Source organism: Aphidius gifuensis, linkage group LG1, assembly GCF_014905175.1.
Source record: "Aphidius gifuensis isolate YNYX2018 linkage group LG1, ASM1490517v1, whole genome shotgun sequence".
Lineage (NCBI taxonomy): Eukaryota > Metazoa > Arthropoda > Insecta > Hymenoptera > Braconidae > Aphidius > Aphidius gifuensis.
The window spans coordinates 18,130,568-18,144,423 of NC_057788.1; the positions used below are offsets into that span (position 1 = coordinate 18,130,568).

The 13,856-nt window shown below is 31.0% G+C and overlaps 1 protein-coding gene across 4 annotated transcripts; it reads right to left on the reverse strand.

The window, feature by feature from the left end:
• Positions 1 to 4,421: 4,421 nt before the first annotated feature.
• Positions 4,422 to 11,664, reverse strand: LOC122850330. Of its 4 annotated transcripts, none has more exons than XM_044149510.1 (7): positions 8,267 to 11,664; positions 7,982 to 8,152; positions 6,301 to 6,430; positions 6,153 to 6,205; positions 6,039 to 6,062; positions 4,763 to 4,816; positions 4,422 to 4,659 (listed from the first exon to the last, which is right to left on the reverse strand). In XM_044149510.1, exon 1 carries the CDS (start codon positions 11,576 to 11,578, stop codon positions 9,566 to 9,568), a length of 2,013 nt encoding a protein of 670 aa, XP_044005445.1. In that variant the 5' UTR covers positions 11,579 to 11,664; the 3' UTR covers positions 4,422 to 4,659; positions 4,763 to 4,816; positions 6,039 to 6,062; positions 6,153 to 6,205; positions 6,301 to 6,430; positions 7,982 to 8,152; positions 8,267 to 9,565. The 4 variants fall into 4 exon arrangements, with proteins under 4 accessions (XP_044005445.1, XP_044005439.1, XP_044005427.1 ...); XM_044149504.1 differs by having other exon boundaries at positions 7,982 to 8,195; XM_044149492.1 differs by having other exon boundaries at positions 4,423 to 4,659; positions 7,982 to 11,664.
• Positions 11,665 to 13,856: the final 2,192 nt, after the last annotated feature.

Consider the following 13,856-nt stretch of genomic DNA (forward strand, 5'->3'; position numbering starts at 1 on the left):
AGCTATTTTTTCCATTGTTCTCGTTGTTACTTCATGTTCATGTGATCTTATAATATTTTGTTGCTTTTTTAAAATAACATGATTAATTAAACAATTTTTATAATCATCAAAAGTTATTTGCCTTACAGTTGATCTTTTTACACCCTTTGCTCTCATATGAACACGTTTTTTTAATGAATTATTTTCATCCGCTATAACATATGAGTATAATTTACTTCGTAAACCAATGAATTCTTTCATTATCTTTCCGCTATTCTCATCTTTCATAATACCAATAACTTTTTTATTTTTTAATTGGATTCCATATTGATTATTTTCAGGATAATCAGATGTATCAAATTTATCTGGATTATTACGTATCAAATCATATGGATTATGACTAAATATGTGGTAAACAGCAGAATCAGTATCGCCATATAAATACTTAACTTTATCTTCATATTTTGGTTTTATGAAATTATAATGGAAATCATACATATATGTTTTTGACATTTCCAAAATAGAAAATCCAAGATAAATTGGTTTATTGAAAAGTATACTTGTTGGTTTCATCTAAATTATTACAAGATCATCAATGATTAAATGACTGTGAAAGTTTGGCTTTGAGATATAATATCTTGCTCCACCTCTACCACCATATTTTTCTACCATAAATTGCATTGATGAATAATTTTCTAAGATCTTTTTCAAATGCGCTACGGGCTTTCTTTCGTAACTCTGTATTAAGATCAATATAAGATTGAAGCCATGCACTTTGTTCAAATTTTAAAACACTATGGACTTTAGTAATAATCATCCCCAAAGAACAATATTGTTTTAAATTCCGGTAATGGATAACATAATTTTTTTTATTATCTAGAGTTGCCAATAATTTCGGAGTTTTACTGGTTTCTAGAGGTGGTTTTTCACGTACTGGTGCTAACGGAAAATCTTTATGATGATGATGCAAACTTGCAGGATAATCTAAATCAACTTCAAGAATGTATTCATATTTCGAGTTATCAGCAGTCGAATTTAATATTGAAATATCAAAATTATTAATCCATTGAAATTCACAAGTTGGAAGATATTCTCTCATTGCTGCTCCATACATATTATTTAAATTAAAGTACATTAAAAATGACTCTTCTTCCTCAGGATTATATTCACTGCCTATATATCGATTATTTGCTTTTCCATATCGATTTGAGACTTGTGATAAACCACCTCTTATACCTTGCTCAATAAACAACATCATTTCAGGATCTGTCAACAATTCTAGTTCAATCTGAGTATATCTCAACATTGCACTAAAACTAAGTCCAGGTAGTGTATAATAATGTGCTGGATCTAACTTATATGTATTCAAACAATCAGCTCTGAAGCTTTAAAAAACATCAGCTAAAAGGGCAACATCAGTTTGTAAATATAAATCAGAATATTCCCCAAGTGTTTTTATATTGAACTTTTGCCAAACATTCAGAGCATGTGCATATGCTTTATCTGAAATATTTTCTTCATTCAATTTTGAATAAAATTGATCTTTTGATGGAAGTGTTGTATCATCAAATTTTTCCCATTTGTCAAGATAATCATATGGAAATACTCTCTTCTTTGTAATTAAATTGAATTCATCATCATTTTTACAGAGACTTTTCGTTATTGATTTTTTATTATCATCTAGATTATTCGATAATGAATCTTTGGAACTTGCCATAAATCTGTATGAATCGATAAATCTCAATCTTATTCTTGTACCCTTAACACGTTTTGTAAATGAAATATATCTTTCTTTATTGATTCCAAGTATATCAATTTTACCTGCGAACTGGTTTTTTAATTTTTTGATGATAAAATGTGCATCATAGCCTGTGAGGTTATGAAATACTACTGGGATAATACATGATTCTTGATAATTAATATTGCATATTTGATGGGCGGCACCTCGGTATTCTGAGGTCCAATGAGAATGATCTCTTACTCTTACGTCATTTTTCGTGAAATTTTTATCACAAATATGACATTTTTTTAACATTTAAAAATTGTAATTCTTCATCTCGTGTGAGAGACATTGGTTTAATATCATCTATTATTTTATTGACTTGATGAGCAATTTGTTCAAGCTCTGTAATGAACCATTCAATTGAATTTTTACCTCTATGAAGATTGAACTTGGAAAGTGAGTCATCATAACTACACTTTAAATAATATGCTGCACTACTTGGAACATGTTTTTGATAAATTTGATTTTTTCCAAGTTCTTCACTCTGCACTTTTTCCAATAAACATTCTAAATCACCATAAATTATAAATGGTACTGTTAATTGATGTTTATAGCTTAAAAATTTTAAAATATTATTTTTAGCAGTCAGTAATCTCATTGCACTTTTACGTTTTTCACTACATAATTTTTTATGATTATCACAAGATTTTTGTGATTGAAAATGACATAAGCATCGATCACAAATTATTTTCTTTCCATTATGTTTAGAAACTTGCGCACTTACTAATCTCGATAAATTTTTAATCCAAGCGAAATGATATTGTGATAAATTTTTTTGCGAATCTAACTCATCATCATCATCATCATTTTTTGCTTCTTCATCTCTTTTGATCATTATAAGATGAATTGTTTTCAAATTAGATTCATTCTTGCTAATATAATATGGAACAATCCTTTCTTTTCTACGTTTTTTATTTTTTTTTTCCTCATCATCATCATCATCATCATTCTCTATTCCATAAATATTAATTTTCAACTTATTTTTTTTTTCAAAAATTTTGATTTTTTCCCATGTTATGGGGAAAGTGATTTCGCTACAATTTAACTCATCAATATGTTTTTTATATTGACTCACACGGTCAGCATGGTTAGATACCTTGTATAAACATCCTAAAACTGACCAAATAAAACATAAATTGTCTGAATTTTTAACATTCACAACTGAATGAGTTTTAATTATCCATGATGGCATTTCAACGAAAGATGAATTACCACCTTGCAGTGGTATGTATTCATTTATTTGGATTTCAAGATGGAGGATTTCATGCAGTTTCCAACCAGATCCATTTAATTCAGCTTCCTCAACATCTTCTATAAAATGTTCAAAATTTTCTTGAAATAATTGGCTGAGATCTGATGATTGTAAAACCTCAAAACTACCTTCACTGAAATATTTTGTTTCAACTTCCACACTATTATCAGCTGGTTTTTCAATTTCATAATTCAGAGCTAATACAGTATTGACTTTGAGTGCATTTTTATCTTGTAAAATAAGAGCTATCTGACTAATTAACATTTCTTTAGCATCAGAAAGAAAGTCTTTTACATTCTTATGTTTTAAATTAATTATAATGCTAGTCTTCATTCTGTTTCTGAATACATTTTCTAAATCTTGCCATTCAATGTAATTTTCAGTAGTATCGTTTGATACATCAACTGTTGAAGATGCACCTGCACCTCGTACTTGCAAACTTTGTAATCTGAATAAAAATGTTGTTAGTATTCCCACTGTTGCCTGAGTGCATTTTTTATGAGCACCTGACAGACTTGCACATGATTTATTATAATTTGAAATATCTCTGCGTAATGAAACAATTGTAGAATTGATTTCATAGTGATCTGGAACTTGGTGTAAACGTTCAACTATTTTTCGATAATTCTCTCGAAGTTGTTTGCATTGTGCGTTTAAATCCATTTTATTTTAATATTTGTTGATTAACCTAAAAATCAAAAAAATATTAATGTAGAATGATTGCAAGTAAACAACTATTGATAATTGACTTAAAAAATTTCAAAAAATATGCAAAAATTGCAAGGATAATGATGGATTATAAAAAGATTTTGAGGTTATTTTTTTTATAGAAAAATATTCATGTGAAATGATAGTTAGTGAAAATCTAAGAATAATTGACTTGGAACTTTTGGAAAAAATATTCAGAAATTGACAAGATAATGATGGATTACAACAAAAAAAATTTGAGGTTATTTTTTATATTGAAAAAAACAACAACCTAGTGCAAAAGATATCTTAGTAGAATGATAGCTAGTGAAAATCTAAGGATAGTTTATTAAGAAATTTTATAAAATATCTTAGGATCATTGGAATACTCATTGATTATTAAATTATGGTTAAGACTCACCTGATATTTTTATATGATTATATATCGTTTTGACAGCAGACCACAGTGAATTTGTTAGAAGAATGAGTTGGATGTACTATCATTTATATAGCTTTATCCCTACTTTTTTTTGTTGACCACTAGCGACACCATCACACTAGCGCCACCTTTTTTTTATATACAACTAGCGACATTTTCAATAACTTCTATCAACACTCACAAAAAAAAAAAAAAATTCAGAAACAGGAAAATATTTCATATGAAAAAATAAAAAAACCATAAGATTAATTAAAAAAAAAACAACATACTTGAATAAAATTTGAAATTATTTATATATTTATTTATTCATTATTTAATAAAACAAATAATCTTGTGACTACATTGGGTCACGACAAATTCGTCCCCTTCTGGACCTCTCACTCGGCGTATAGGAGCAATTGTAGAAATCTGCATCCTCGACCCTCCGAACCAGCTCCTTTCGTTCCAAAATGACGGTGTCTGCATCATCATCAGCATCATCATCATCTTCATATTCTTGATCACGCGTGTCTCTAATTACTGTAAAAAAAAAAAAAAAAAAAAAAACAACAATGAATTAAAATATTTAATTGAAAAAATAATTAAAAAATAAAAAATAATTAAGAAAATACGTATGTATTACATCATCATCATTATCGCTGACCAAGTCAATAAAAGGTATGTCCATTGAAGGATGCTGTAAAAATGATCAAAAAGAAACAAAATATAAAAACTAAAACAAAGAAATTGAAAATTTAAAAAACTACTTTTCGTACTAAGTATATGAGTTAAAAAGAATTTTTTTGTACTAATTATCAAAGCAATACGTATAAATCTACTTATCATAAAAGAAAAAATTTTTTTGTACTAAGTATGGAAGCAATACGTATAAATTTAGTTACCATAAAATAAAAGAAACTATTTGTACTAAGTATGAAAGCAATACGTATAAATTTAGTTACCATAGAAAAAAAAAAAGCAAATTACAAAGACCCAAAAAAAACAAATTTTAAAGACTCTACTGAAAAAAAAAAAAAAAAAGCAAATTTTAATGACTCTACTGAAAAAATAAAAAAAAGCAAATTTCAAAGACTCTACTGAAAAAAAAACATAAAAAAAGCAAATTTCAATGACTCTAAAAAACAAATTTCAATCACTCTAAAAAAAACAAATTTCAATGACTAAAAAAAGCAAATTACAAAGACCCAAAAAAAAAAACAAATTTTAAAGACTCTACTGAAAAAAAAGCAAATTACAAAGACTCTAAGAAAAAAAAAAAAAAGCAAATTTTAATGACTCTACTGAAAAAAAACATAAAAAAAGCAAATTTCAATGACTCTAAAAAACAAATTTCAATGACTGAAAAAAAAGCAAATTTTAATGACTCTACTGAAAAAATAAAAAAAAGCAAATTTCAAAGACTCTATTGAAAAAAAAACATAAAAAAAGCAAATTTCAATGACTCTAAAAAACAAATTTCAATCACTCTAAAAAAAACAAATTTCAATGACTAAAAAAAGCAAATTACAAAGACCCAAAAAAAAAAAAAAAACAAATTTTAAAGACTCTACTGAAAAAAAAAGCAAATTTCAAAGACTCTAAGAAAAAAATAAAAAAAGCAAATGACAATGACTCTAAACAAAAGCGAATTACAATGACTCTAAGAAAAAAAGCAAATTTAAATAACTCTACTGAAAAAAAAAAAAAATAAAAAAGCAAATTACAATGACTCTAAAAAAACAAATTTCAATGACTCTAAAAAACAAATTTCAATAACTCTACTGAAGAAAAAAGCAAATTACAAAGACAAAAAAAAAAAAAACAACAAAATAGAGGGATTGAAGGAAGAGGAATTGTTATTGTTTTTTTGTTTTTTTTTTTTTTTACAAATATTAATTGATATTTTCCTGCGTCTATACCTTCTCATCGGGTTGAATTTCCTCCTGAAAAAAAAAAAAAAAAAAAAAAAATGAATTAACATAAAAAAAAAAAAAAAAAAATGATAAATGTACGAGAAAAAACTAATCAATTACCTCGTCTTCGCTTGCTACCTCATCGTCAGCATCGTATCCTGTATCCTCTTCATCTGCAACAAAGAAAAAAAAGAAAAATATGGATTAGAAACTAAAATTAGTGAAATAAATGAAAATAATTAAAAAAATAGAAAAATAAAAAAATTACCTCTGGGAATAGAAATGGGGACGATGATGACTTCCATTGGTTGCTCCTCGTACTCCTTCTGCAACCTCTCGAGCGTTAGAATCCTCCCTCTGAAACGCTGCTTCAAGAGCCTCTTCCACAAACATGTTCTCTGAAAATATAAATAAATTAAAATGAAAAAAAAAATTTTTTACATTTTCTAATGTATTTCCTTTTAATTTATTTTATTTAATTTTATTCTTTTTATATAATTAATTAGCTGTTTTTCTATTATATTTTTTCTTTGCAAAACACGTGCGTAAAATTGCACGCGTGTTCAGAAAAGAAAAAATATAATAGAAAAACTGCAAATTTATTTAATAAAAAGAATAAATAAAAAAAAAAAAAATTAATAGAAAATACAATTAAATTAATAAGAAAAACTAAAAAGATTAAAGAGAACACGTGCTTGAGTGATGCAATTTTCTCATGCATGCATTCTAACCATTCTTTTTGTTTTTCACATTAATTTTATATTTTTTATTGTATTTTCTTTTAATTTATTTTATTGTATTTATTCTTTTTATTCAATAAATTTGCAGTTGTTATGTCAAGAATATGCTCCTTGAACATAAACAAATTATTGGTTGAATTATTATATAAAAAATATAATAATCCGACCGTCGTATCGGGATATGCTCCCTGATACTACTATATTCAAAGTAAACTTGTTAATTCAGATTGTGCACCTGGAATTAACTTATTACTGCTTCGTTTTGATCCAGTCCTTTTCAGGTAAAGATCGGGTGAAGCTCGTACATTTATATGACTGTAGGGTTGTAGTTAAATAAAATACACCAATGCATGTAACTTAAAGTTTATATTTATTGTTGAAAACAGAATAAAGTAAATGAAACTATTACTATGATCATTCAATATACGATCTTACATTAATCGAGATATATAGAAGAAATGAAGATTATTAATAGTAAATTATTCTTACGTTGTTGGTATACGAGCTGTACGAATTAGTTGGTGTGAGCTTGTAAGTCAATTGACTCTTACTATTTTTTTATTTCAGAATGCTATTTGATTTCTGTAGAAGACAGTGGAATTATTACAATGTAATTATTAAGATTCGAAGCAAGTTGAGACAGCGATCTGAGGTCTGGACGAGACTGCTTAATTAACACAAAAGAGCCAGATTATATAGGCCTCCAACCCCCATCTCAGATTCTAATTTATTGATTTTTATTACTCAAAAATCCTCGTGACAACAATTATATACGTAAAATTCTTAGAACAGCTATAAAATAAATTCGAAGAAATCTACAATGATATCCGGGTCCAATATATATTTTGGGCAAATTGACATTAGAATCTCAGTTTTACGACTTTTTTATAGGTTACACTCGTCAAACTATCTGGATTCTCAGTAGTGTATTGCCTAGTTGATCTTACAGGTCGGGGACATCCATTGATGATTTCACCCTCGCGACAATAATAGAATTAATCCGCGGCAGCTGCATACGTGACCAAGGGGGAACGCTAATCCGGTTCTTCGAATAACATTGACACTTGACTTAATATTTACGTATACCAACCTATTAAATTTTATACTTATATTTTCATATTATATACTTAATTGATATAAAAAATTTTGTAAAGTTATAACACCTCCACCCTTACGTTGGAACTATGGGAATGCAATGGACATACTTACAACGGAGTCCAAAAAATTTTTCCTTTACGAATCTGGCACTCCTTCCGTGTCTATTGCGCCTCCTGGAAACGGTATCCCATTCCAATGTGTTTCCATAAACGCAATTGCTATTTTGGCTGCGTCTGCCTTTGCTTCTCGTTTCGTGAAGCCGACCCCCACAAAGGGTTGTCCCTTCAAATATAGAGTGATGGCAAACATATCACGGTTGTCTCCTCTGCTTTTGAAACCGGCGGCATCATCATAGCTTACTTGGAAACTAGCTAATTGACCGATATTATATAATACCTCGGTTGGATTTGCGTTGTCTTGGCGGCCTCTCCTAATCATAGTTAAAGTCTTAGTAATAACATGATCTTTTGGGCACACGAGAGTATCAAGCAAGTCTTCGTAAGCACGGTTGAATGCCTCTTCATTGTTATAGCCCACTCCAACTCCGATTATAGCTCCCAACAGTATGTGGCAGAGTCTTTCGTCATTCGTTATACTTATAAAAGTTCTTTCTACTGCTACGTTATTTGGACTAAATAATTGTGTGAGTGCGTCCCATTTTGATTGCGCCATTTTACTTATTATTTTCTTTGGTCGCTGTAGACAAATTAACATATGTATATCAATAGAGTTATATAAAATTTATTAAGAATGATTTGAATTAAACTATACTTAAATCTATTATGGATTTTAAGAATGATAATAATAATAAGGGATTTATTTTAAAAAGAATTTTTTTCTCTGTGCGATTGCCTTAATGGCTTTTGACGCGGCTTCGGCCTTAGCTTGTATGTGTGTCGTCCCCTTTCCTTTAAACGTCATGTCGTCTATTTTACACATGACTGTGTGTTGTCTTACGACATTATCGTAACTCATCATTGTATATGTAGCCTGAGGCTTCTTTCTTTTTGACAGTTCTTCTGACAATTCGCTTAGTTTACTGATATCCTTAGATATTTGTTCTAACTTTGGAAAATCTGGGAGAGGTAGGCTATTCATCTCTACGTAAATATCCTCACCAGACTCTGGCATTATAATTGGATTGAAATTGGTAGTTCTTACGTTCACTATTCCAAACATATCAAGCCAGTCTTCATGTAGTATAGATTCTCTCATACAAAAATCACAATTTGCAGCTGGTTCTTGAGTTAATAAAGTAATTTCACAGTTGAAGCAAGTATCCTTCACAGTGTGAGAATCTTTGGTTAACCAATGTAAATTTACAATTGCACCAAAATTTCCTGTGCCAGTAAAATTTCTTTCACTGAGATAACACTCAAGGCAAAACAACTTGTCCTCATTGTCAAGTTCAGTTGTAAATATTCTCTTGACGAGCCCCTTCATACAAATATAACTCTCTCTTTCTCTAAAACATTCCTTGAATTTATTGGCTCCTGCATTACTGATAATTGACAATAATTTTTCCTTCTTACAAGGTCCAGAGGAGTGTTGACACACATTCGCTAGTTTGAAATTAATGCTCATTCTGTAAAATATATATATACTAAATGGTTAGATATTACTTAACTCTAATATATAGAAAGACAAAAAAAAAAAATTAAAAGATAGTAAAAATGGTGATGAAAAATTTGTTGGTTAGTCGAGGTATGTTGTTCTTGAAGTACTCGGGGCGGTTGGTTTATCGTATATGACTGAGACGTTATTCATGGTTGGATAAAGTCTCTGTTCGGAGAGATGATTGAATGATGTGTAAGTCTCATGCTGTACTGAACCTTCAGGGACTGTTTGTTCAGCCAACTCTTCGTTCGTTTTTTCTTTGAGATCCTTAACTGACCTTTTCGTTTCTTCTTTTCTTTGATGCAGGAATAATGATGCTAAACTATCCCACAATGCTGCGAACAAATGGATGGAGAATCCGTACACTTGATGTAATGCAAAACAATGCAAGAATGTGTCAGCTATCATTTTCACTACTTGGAATACTGCGAGTAACCCTAATATTCCTGCACTGATATTACTAAAAACCATGAATTCTCTCCATCTGTTGTCCCAGAATCTTCCTGCCATTTCTTGAAGATCTGTCTCACCAAACACCTTCATGAATGATCTGCTGTCTGCGACGATATTTGAACTTGAAGCCCTTGCAGCAAATGTATTAAGGATAGACGTCTGTTCGACTGGGAACATTATACGTTCTCTCATCCTCTCCATATCATCCTTACTATATATACCTGAATTTGCTAAATCTCCAATATTAGCATATACCCAAGTACTTTTTCTATTTGGATTTAATTTTACTGGTTCAATCGTATTTGTAGGTTTAGGCGTGAATTTATACCATGCGTTCTCTATGTAGAACATCTGTGGTAAAGGTACGTTACATGGTATTACTGCTGCATCATGAGTGATAATGTGAGTACGAGGAGTTATAAATAATGGAATTCTGTTAACAGTCACAGGAAGCATATTATAACATTGCTCAGTATGTCTTAATTTTGCGGGTATTGGTGCACATTTCACCAAATGTATTACTTCTCCCGCATTGATGGCCATGTAACCTGGTTGACCCATGTATCGATAAGCGAACTCGTCTGGAGATGACGCTGCTATAGATATTTGATTGCCTAATATTTGTTTTTGTAATAGACATTTATTTATCTCGAAATCGATGTGTAAAGTTTCGAGTTGAGTTCGGATGTGTCTCTCTACAAACACAAACTTACTGTCTACATAAGTAAGTAGGTCAGGTTCTATCTTAGATGATTTTGGTAGAACATTATCTATTTCGTTTGGTATTACGAATAACCTTGGATGTTCTGTTGGCCAAGTAGAATGTTTGCAAATCGTAAATTCAGACAATTGATGCGTCAGTTTTAATGAGAATGTGGTAGATCCGGAAACGACAGAAATATATCTGTCAAGTCCAGATTGCACCAAATTTAAATCTCCTTTGTATAGGATTGAATATTCTTTTTCGCACGCATCGTGTGCTGGAATTACATCCCAATACGTATTTCCTCCGAAAGAGTCCATACAAGCTCCTTCCGTATATTTGCATGTAGTACCAGAATTAAAGAATATTTTATCTTGTTTAATTTCTACTTTGGCTTCTGATGCGACTAACGTTATTTGTACTGATGCTGTTACTACTACGTTATCGTATTGCCCGAAAACATCCGAGTAACTTGCACCTGAACAATCGCCTTCTTTGTTTAATGTACCAGCTAACGTTATTTGTTTCGGTACAGTGTGGTTAACTCGTAAGCCAGTTACCATCATATGACTTACGTATAAGAAACCTTGTTGATGTGCGTTTCTGCAGTTATCAAATCCAACCTCGTGGATATACTCTGCTATGCCTCCTTCTACTACACTAACGTAGTCCGTCACCATGCCACAATGGTATATGTGTCTAGAAATGGCCACTTTGCAGTGTCTTACTGGTACACTTATAAACGGATTTCTTTGTATAAGTGTTCCTCTGGTGTTTTTACGTTCGATAGGTTGTTGTGAAGGGAGGCAGTCTTCGACATCTAATGAAGAGATTAAGGTAGAGTTGGTTATTCGTGACGCACAGTCGTACCCTATTAATGCTTCGGTACTCCAAACCAGTCCACCCAATATCATAAACAAAATTATACGAGCCATCTGTAATTATAATGCAAACTTGACATAAAACATATATATATTTTTTTTTTTTTTTTTTTTTTATTTATTTATTATTTTTTTTTTTTTTATTTCCAATAGTACGGTGTGACTTTTGCTTGACCCCCTCCACCCTTAAGTATGAGCATGGAGGTCAAACGTAGATGCGAGTGAACTACATGTTTAGTCACACTGTATCTTCGTCTTTCTAAGACGGTTTGGGTGTACTGTTTTCAATTTGTTTTTTATCTTAATTATTACTCCGTTGTTGTCTGTAACGTCTAGTATTTCAAATGGTCCGGAGTAGTGGTCTTGTAGTTTTCCGGGTTTTGGCCCACTTCGTAAAAACACTGAGTCGCCGATTTTATATGAACTCGGTCGACAATCTCTGTCATAATATTTTTTTGATTTTATTTTTGCTTCGACTAAGTTGTTGTATGCAGATTTTTGATTGTTAATTATTTGTGTAACAATTTCTTTTAAAAATCCGGAGTACGTTGTCAAGTCTTCGCCTTCAGTAAGTGGTTTGCTTGATGGCAATCTTGCCAGTCTCCCGAATACTAATTCGTGTGGCGTGAACTTTGTTGCTTCGTGTATTGAGCAATTATAGCTAAACATTGCCATATCCACCCACTTGTCCCATTCAAATTCTCGATCAGTGTATTGTTTTAGATATTCTCCTAAAACATGATGAGATCTTTCTAGTGAACCGTTTGATTGTGGGTGGTAAGCTGTGGTTCGGATTTTTTTTTATTCTAAACCTCTTTGCTACTTTTTTCATGAGCTCACTGCAAAAGTTTGTTCCTTGGTCTGTTAGAACAACTCTTGGTGACCCAAATTTACAAATAAAATTATTAATGAACGCTTCTGCGACTGCTTGTGTCGACGTCTCGACTAATGGAACAGCTACACAGTATTTAGTCAACAAATCTTGCATTGTTAGTATATATTCATTACCTGAACTCGTCCTATGAATTGGTCCGACTATATCTAGTGCGACCTTTGAAAACGCAGCCCCTGGTGTATCAGTTATCACCATTGGGTTTTTATTGCGTATTCTTACCAGCTTTTTTAATTGACAATTAAGACACTGCTGTATGCGTCTTAATATATCATCTTTTAAATTTTCCCAGTAATAATTATTTTTTATTCTGTTGTATGTTTTTGAGACACCCTTGTGACCTCCTACCGGGGCTTCATGATTTTCTTTGAAAATTAGATCTCTCCCTTCTTCCGGTACATATACTATTTCATTTTTGTATATAAGAATTTTTATGTCACTGTTCACAAATTCTTTTTTAATAAGAGACAATATTTCGTTCCATTGTATGTTACATATTTCGTTTGACTTTGAGAACGCCAGTGTATTTATTGAATTTTCTTTTGCGATGGTTCTCAACTCGTGAAAACATTTTTTTAAATTAATTCTAGTGTGTAAACCAGATTCACCTTTCGAATTTTTTAAGATTATTGGAAAATAAAATTTATTTGCTTTTTTTATACAATATGTTTTACCCAACTCGGTTGTTGTGGGTATAGCTAACCTGCACAAGGTTTTTAATATTGTTGCACCTGTATCACACGGTAGCCCTTCGTCCGATAGGAAATACACCACCTTGTCTTTATGTAAACGGAACAAGTCTCTTTTCTCAATTATATTTTTATTTTTGTCTTCTTTTTCTTGGTTCAACTTATTTTTTTCATTTTCACTTTCGCTATCACTTTCACTTTTTATTTCTTCGATTTCATCTTCACTGCTGCTGCTGCTGCTGCTGTTATTGTTGTTGTCTTTTTCTTTGACTATTTCTTGACTCTTTTTTTTCGGCCGGCCCCTATGTTTTTTATTTGTGTCTTCAATGACATCAGTTTGCTTTTTCTTTGGTCTGCCTCTTTTTCTTTTGGCTAGTATTGTTGTCTCACTTACTTTTTCTTTTCTTGGTCTGCCCCTCTTTTTCACGCGCTCTATTATTTCTTCCGGCGGTGCTTCTGGGCTTGTTATTTGTATTAAATCTTGTATGTCTTGTGGCAATGTACTTGTATCCAGCATTCTCATTTTCTGATTTCTCGTTATAACATTTATTTCTTCTACGGCTGGATTTCTTGATAACGCGTCTGCGTTCAAGTTTAGTTTACCTGGTTTGTAAATTACTTCGTAGTCGTATTCTGCTAATTTTAATCTCCACTTTAAGACTCGGCTATTGCCGTCTTGTGCTGATCTAAACCATACCAGTGGTTGGTGGTCCGTGACTACAAAGAATTTATAACCGTATACATATGGTCT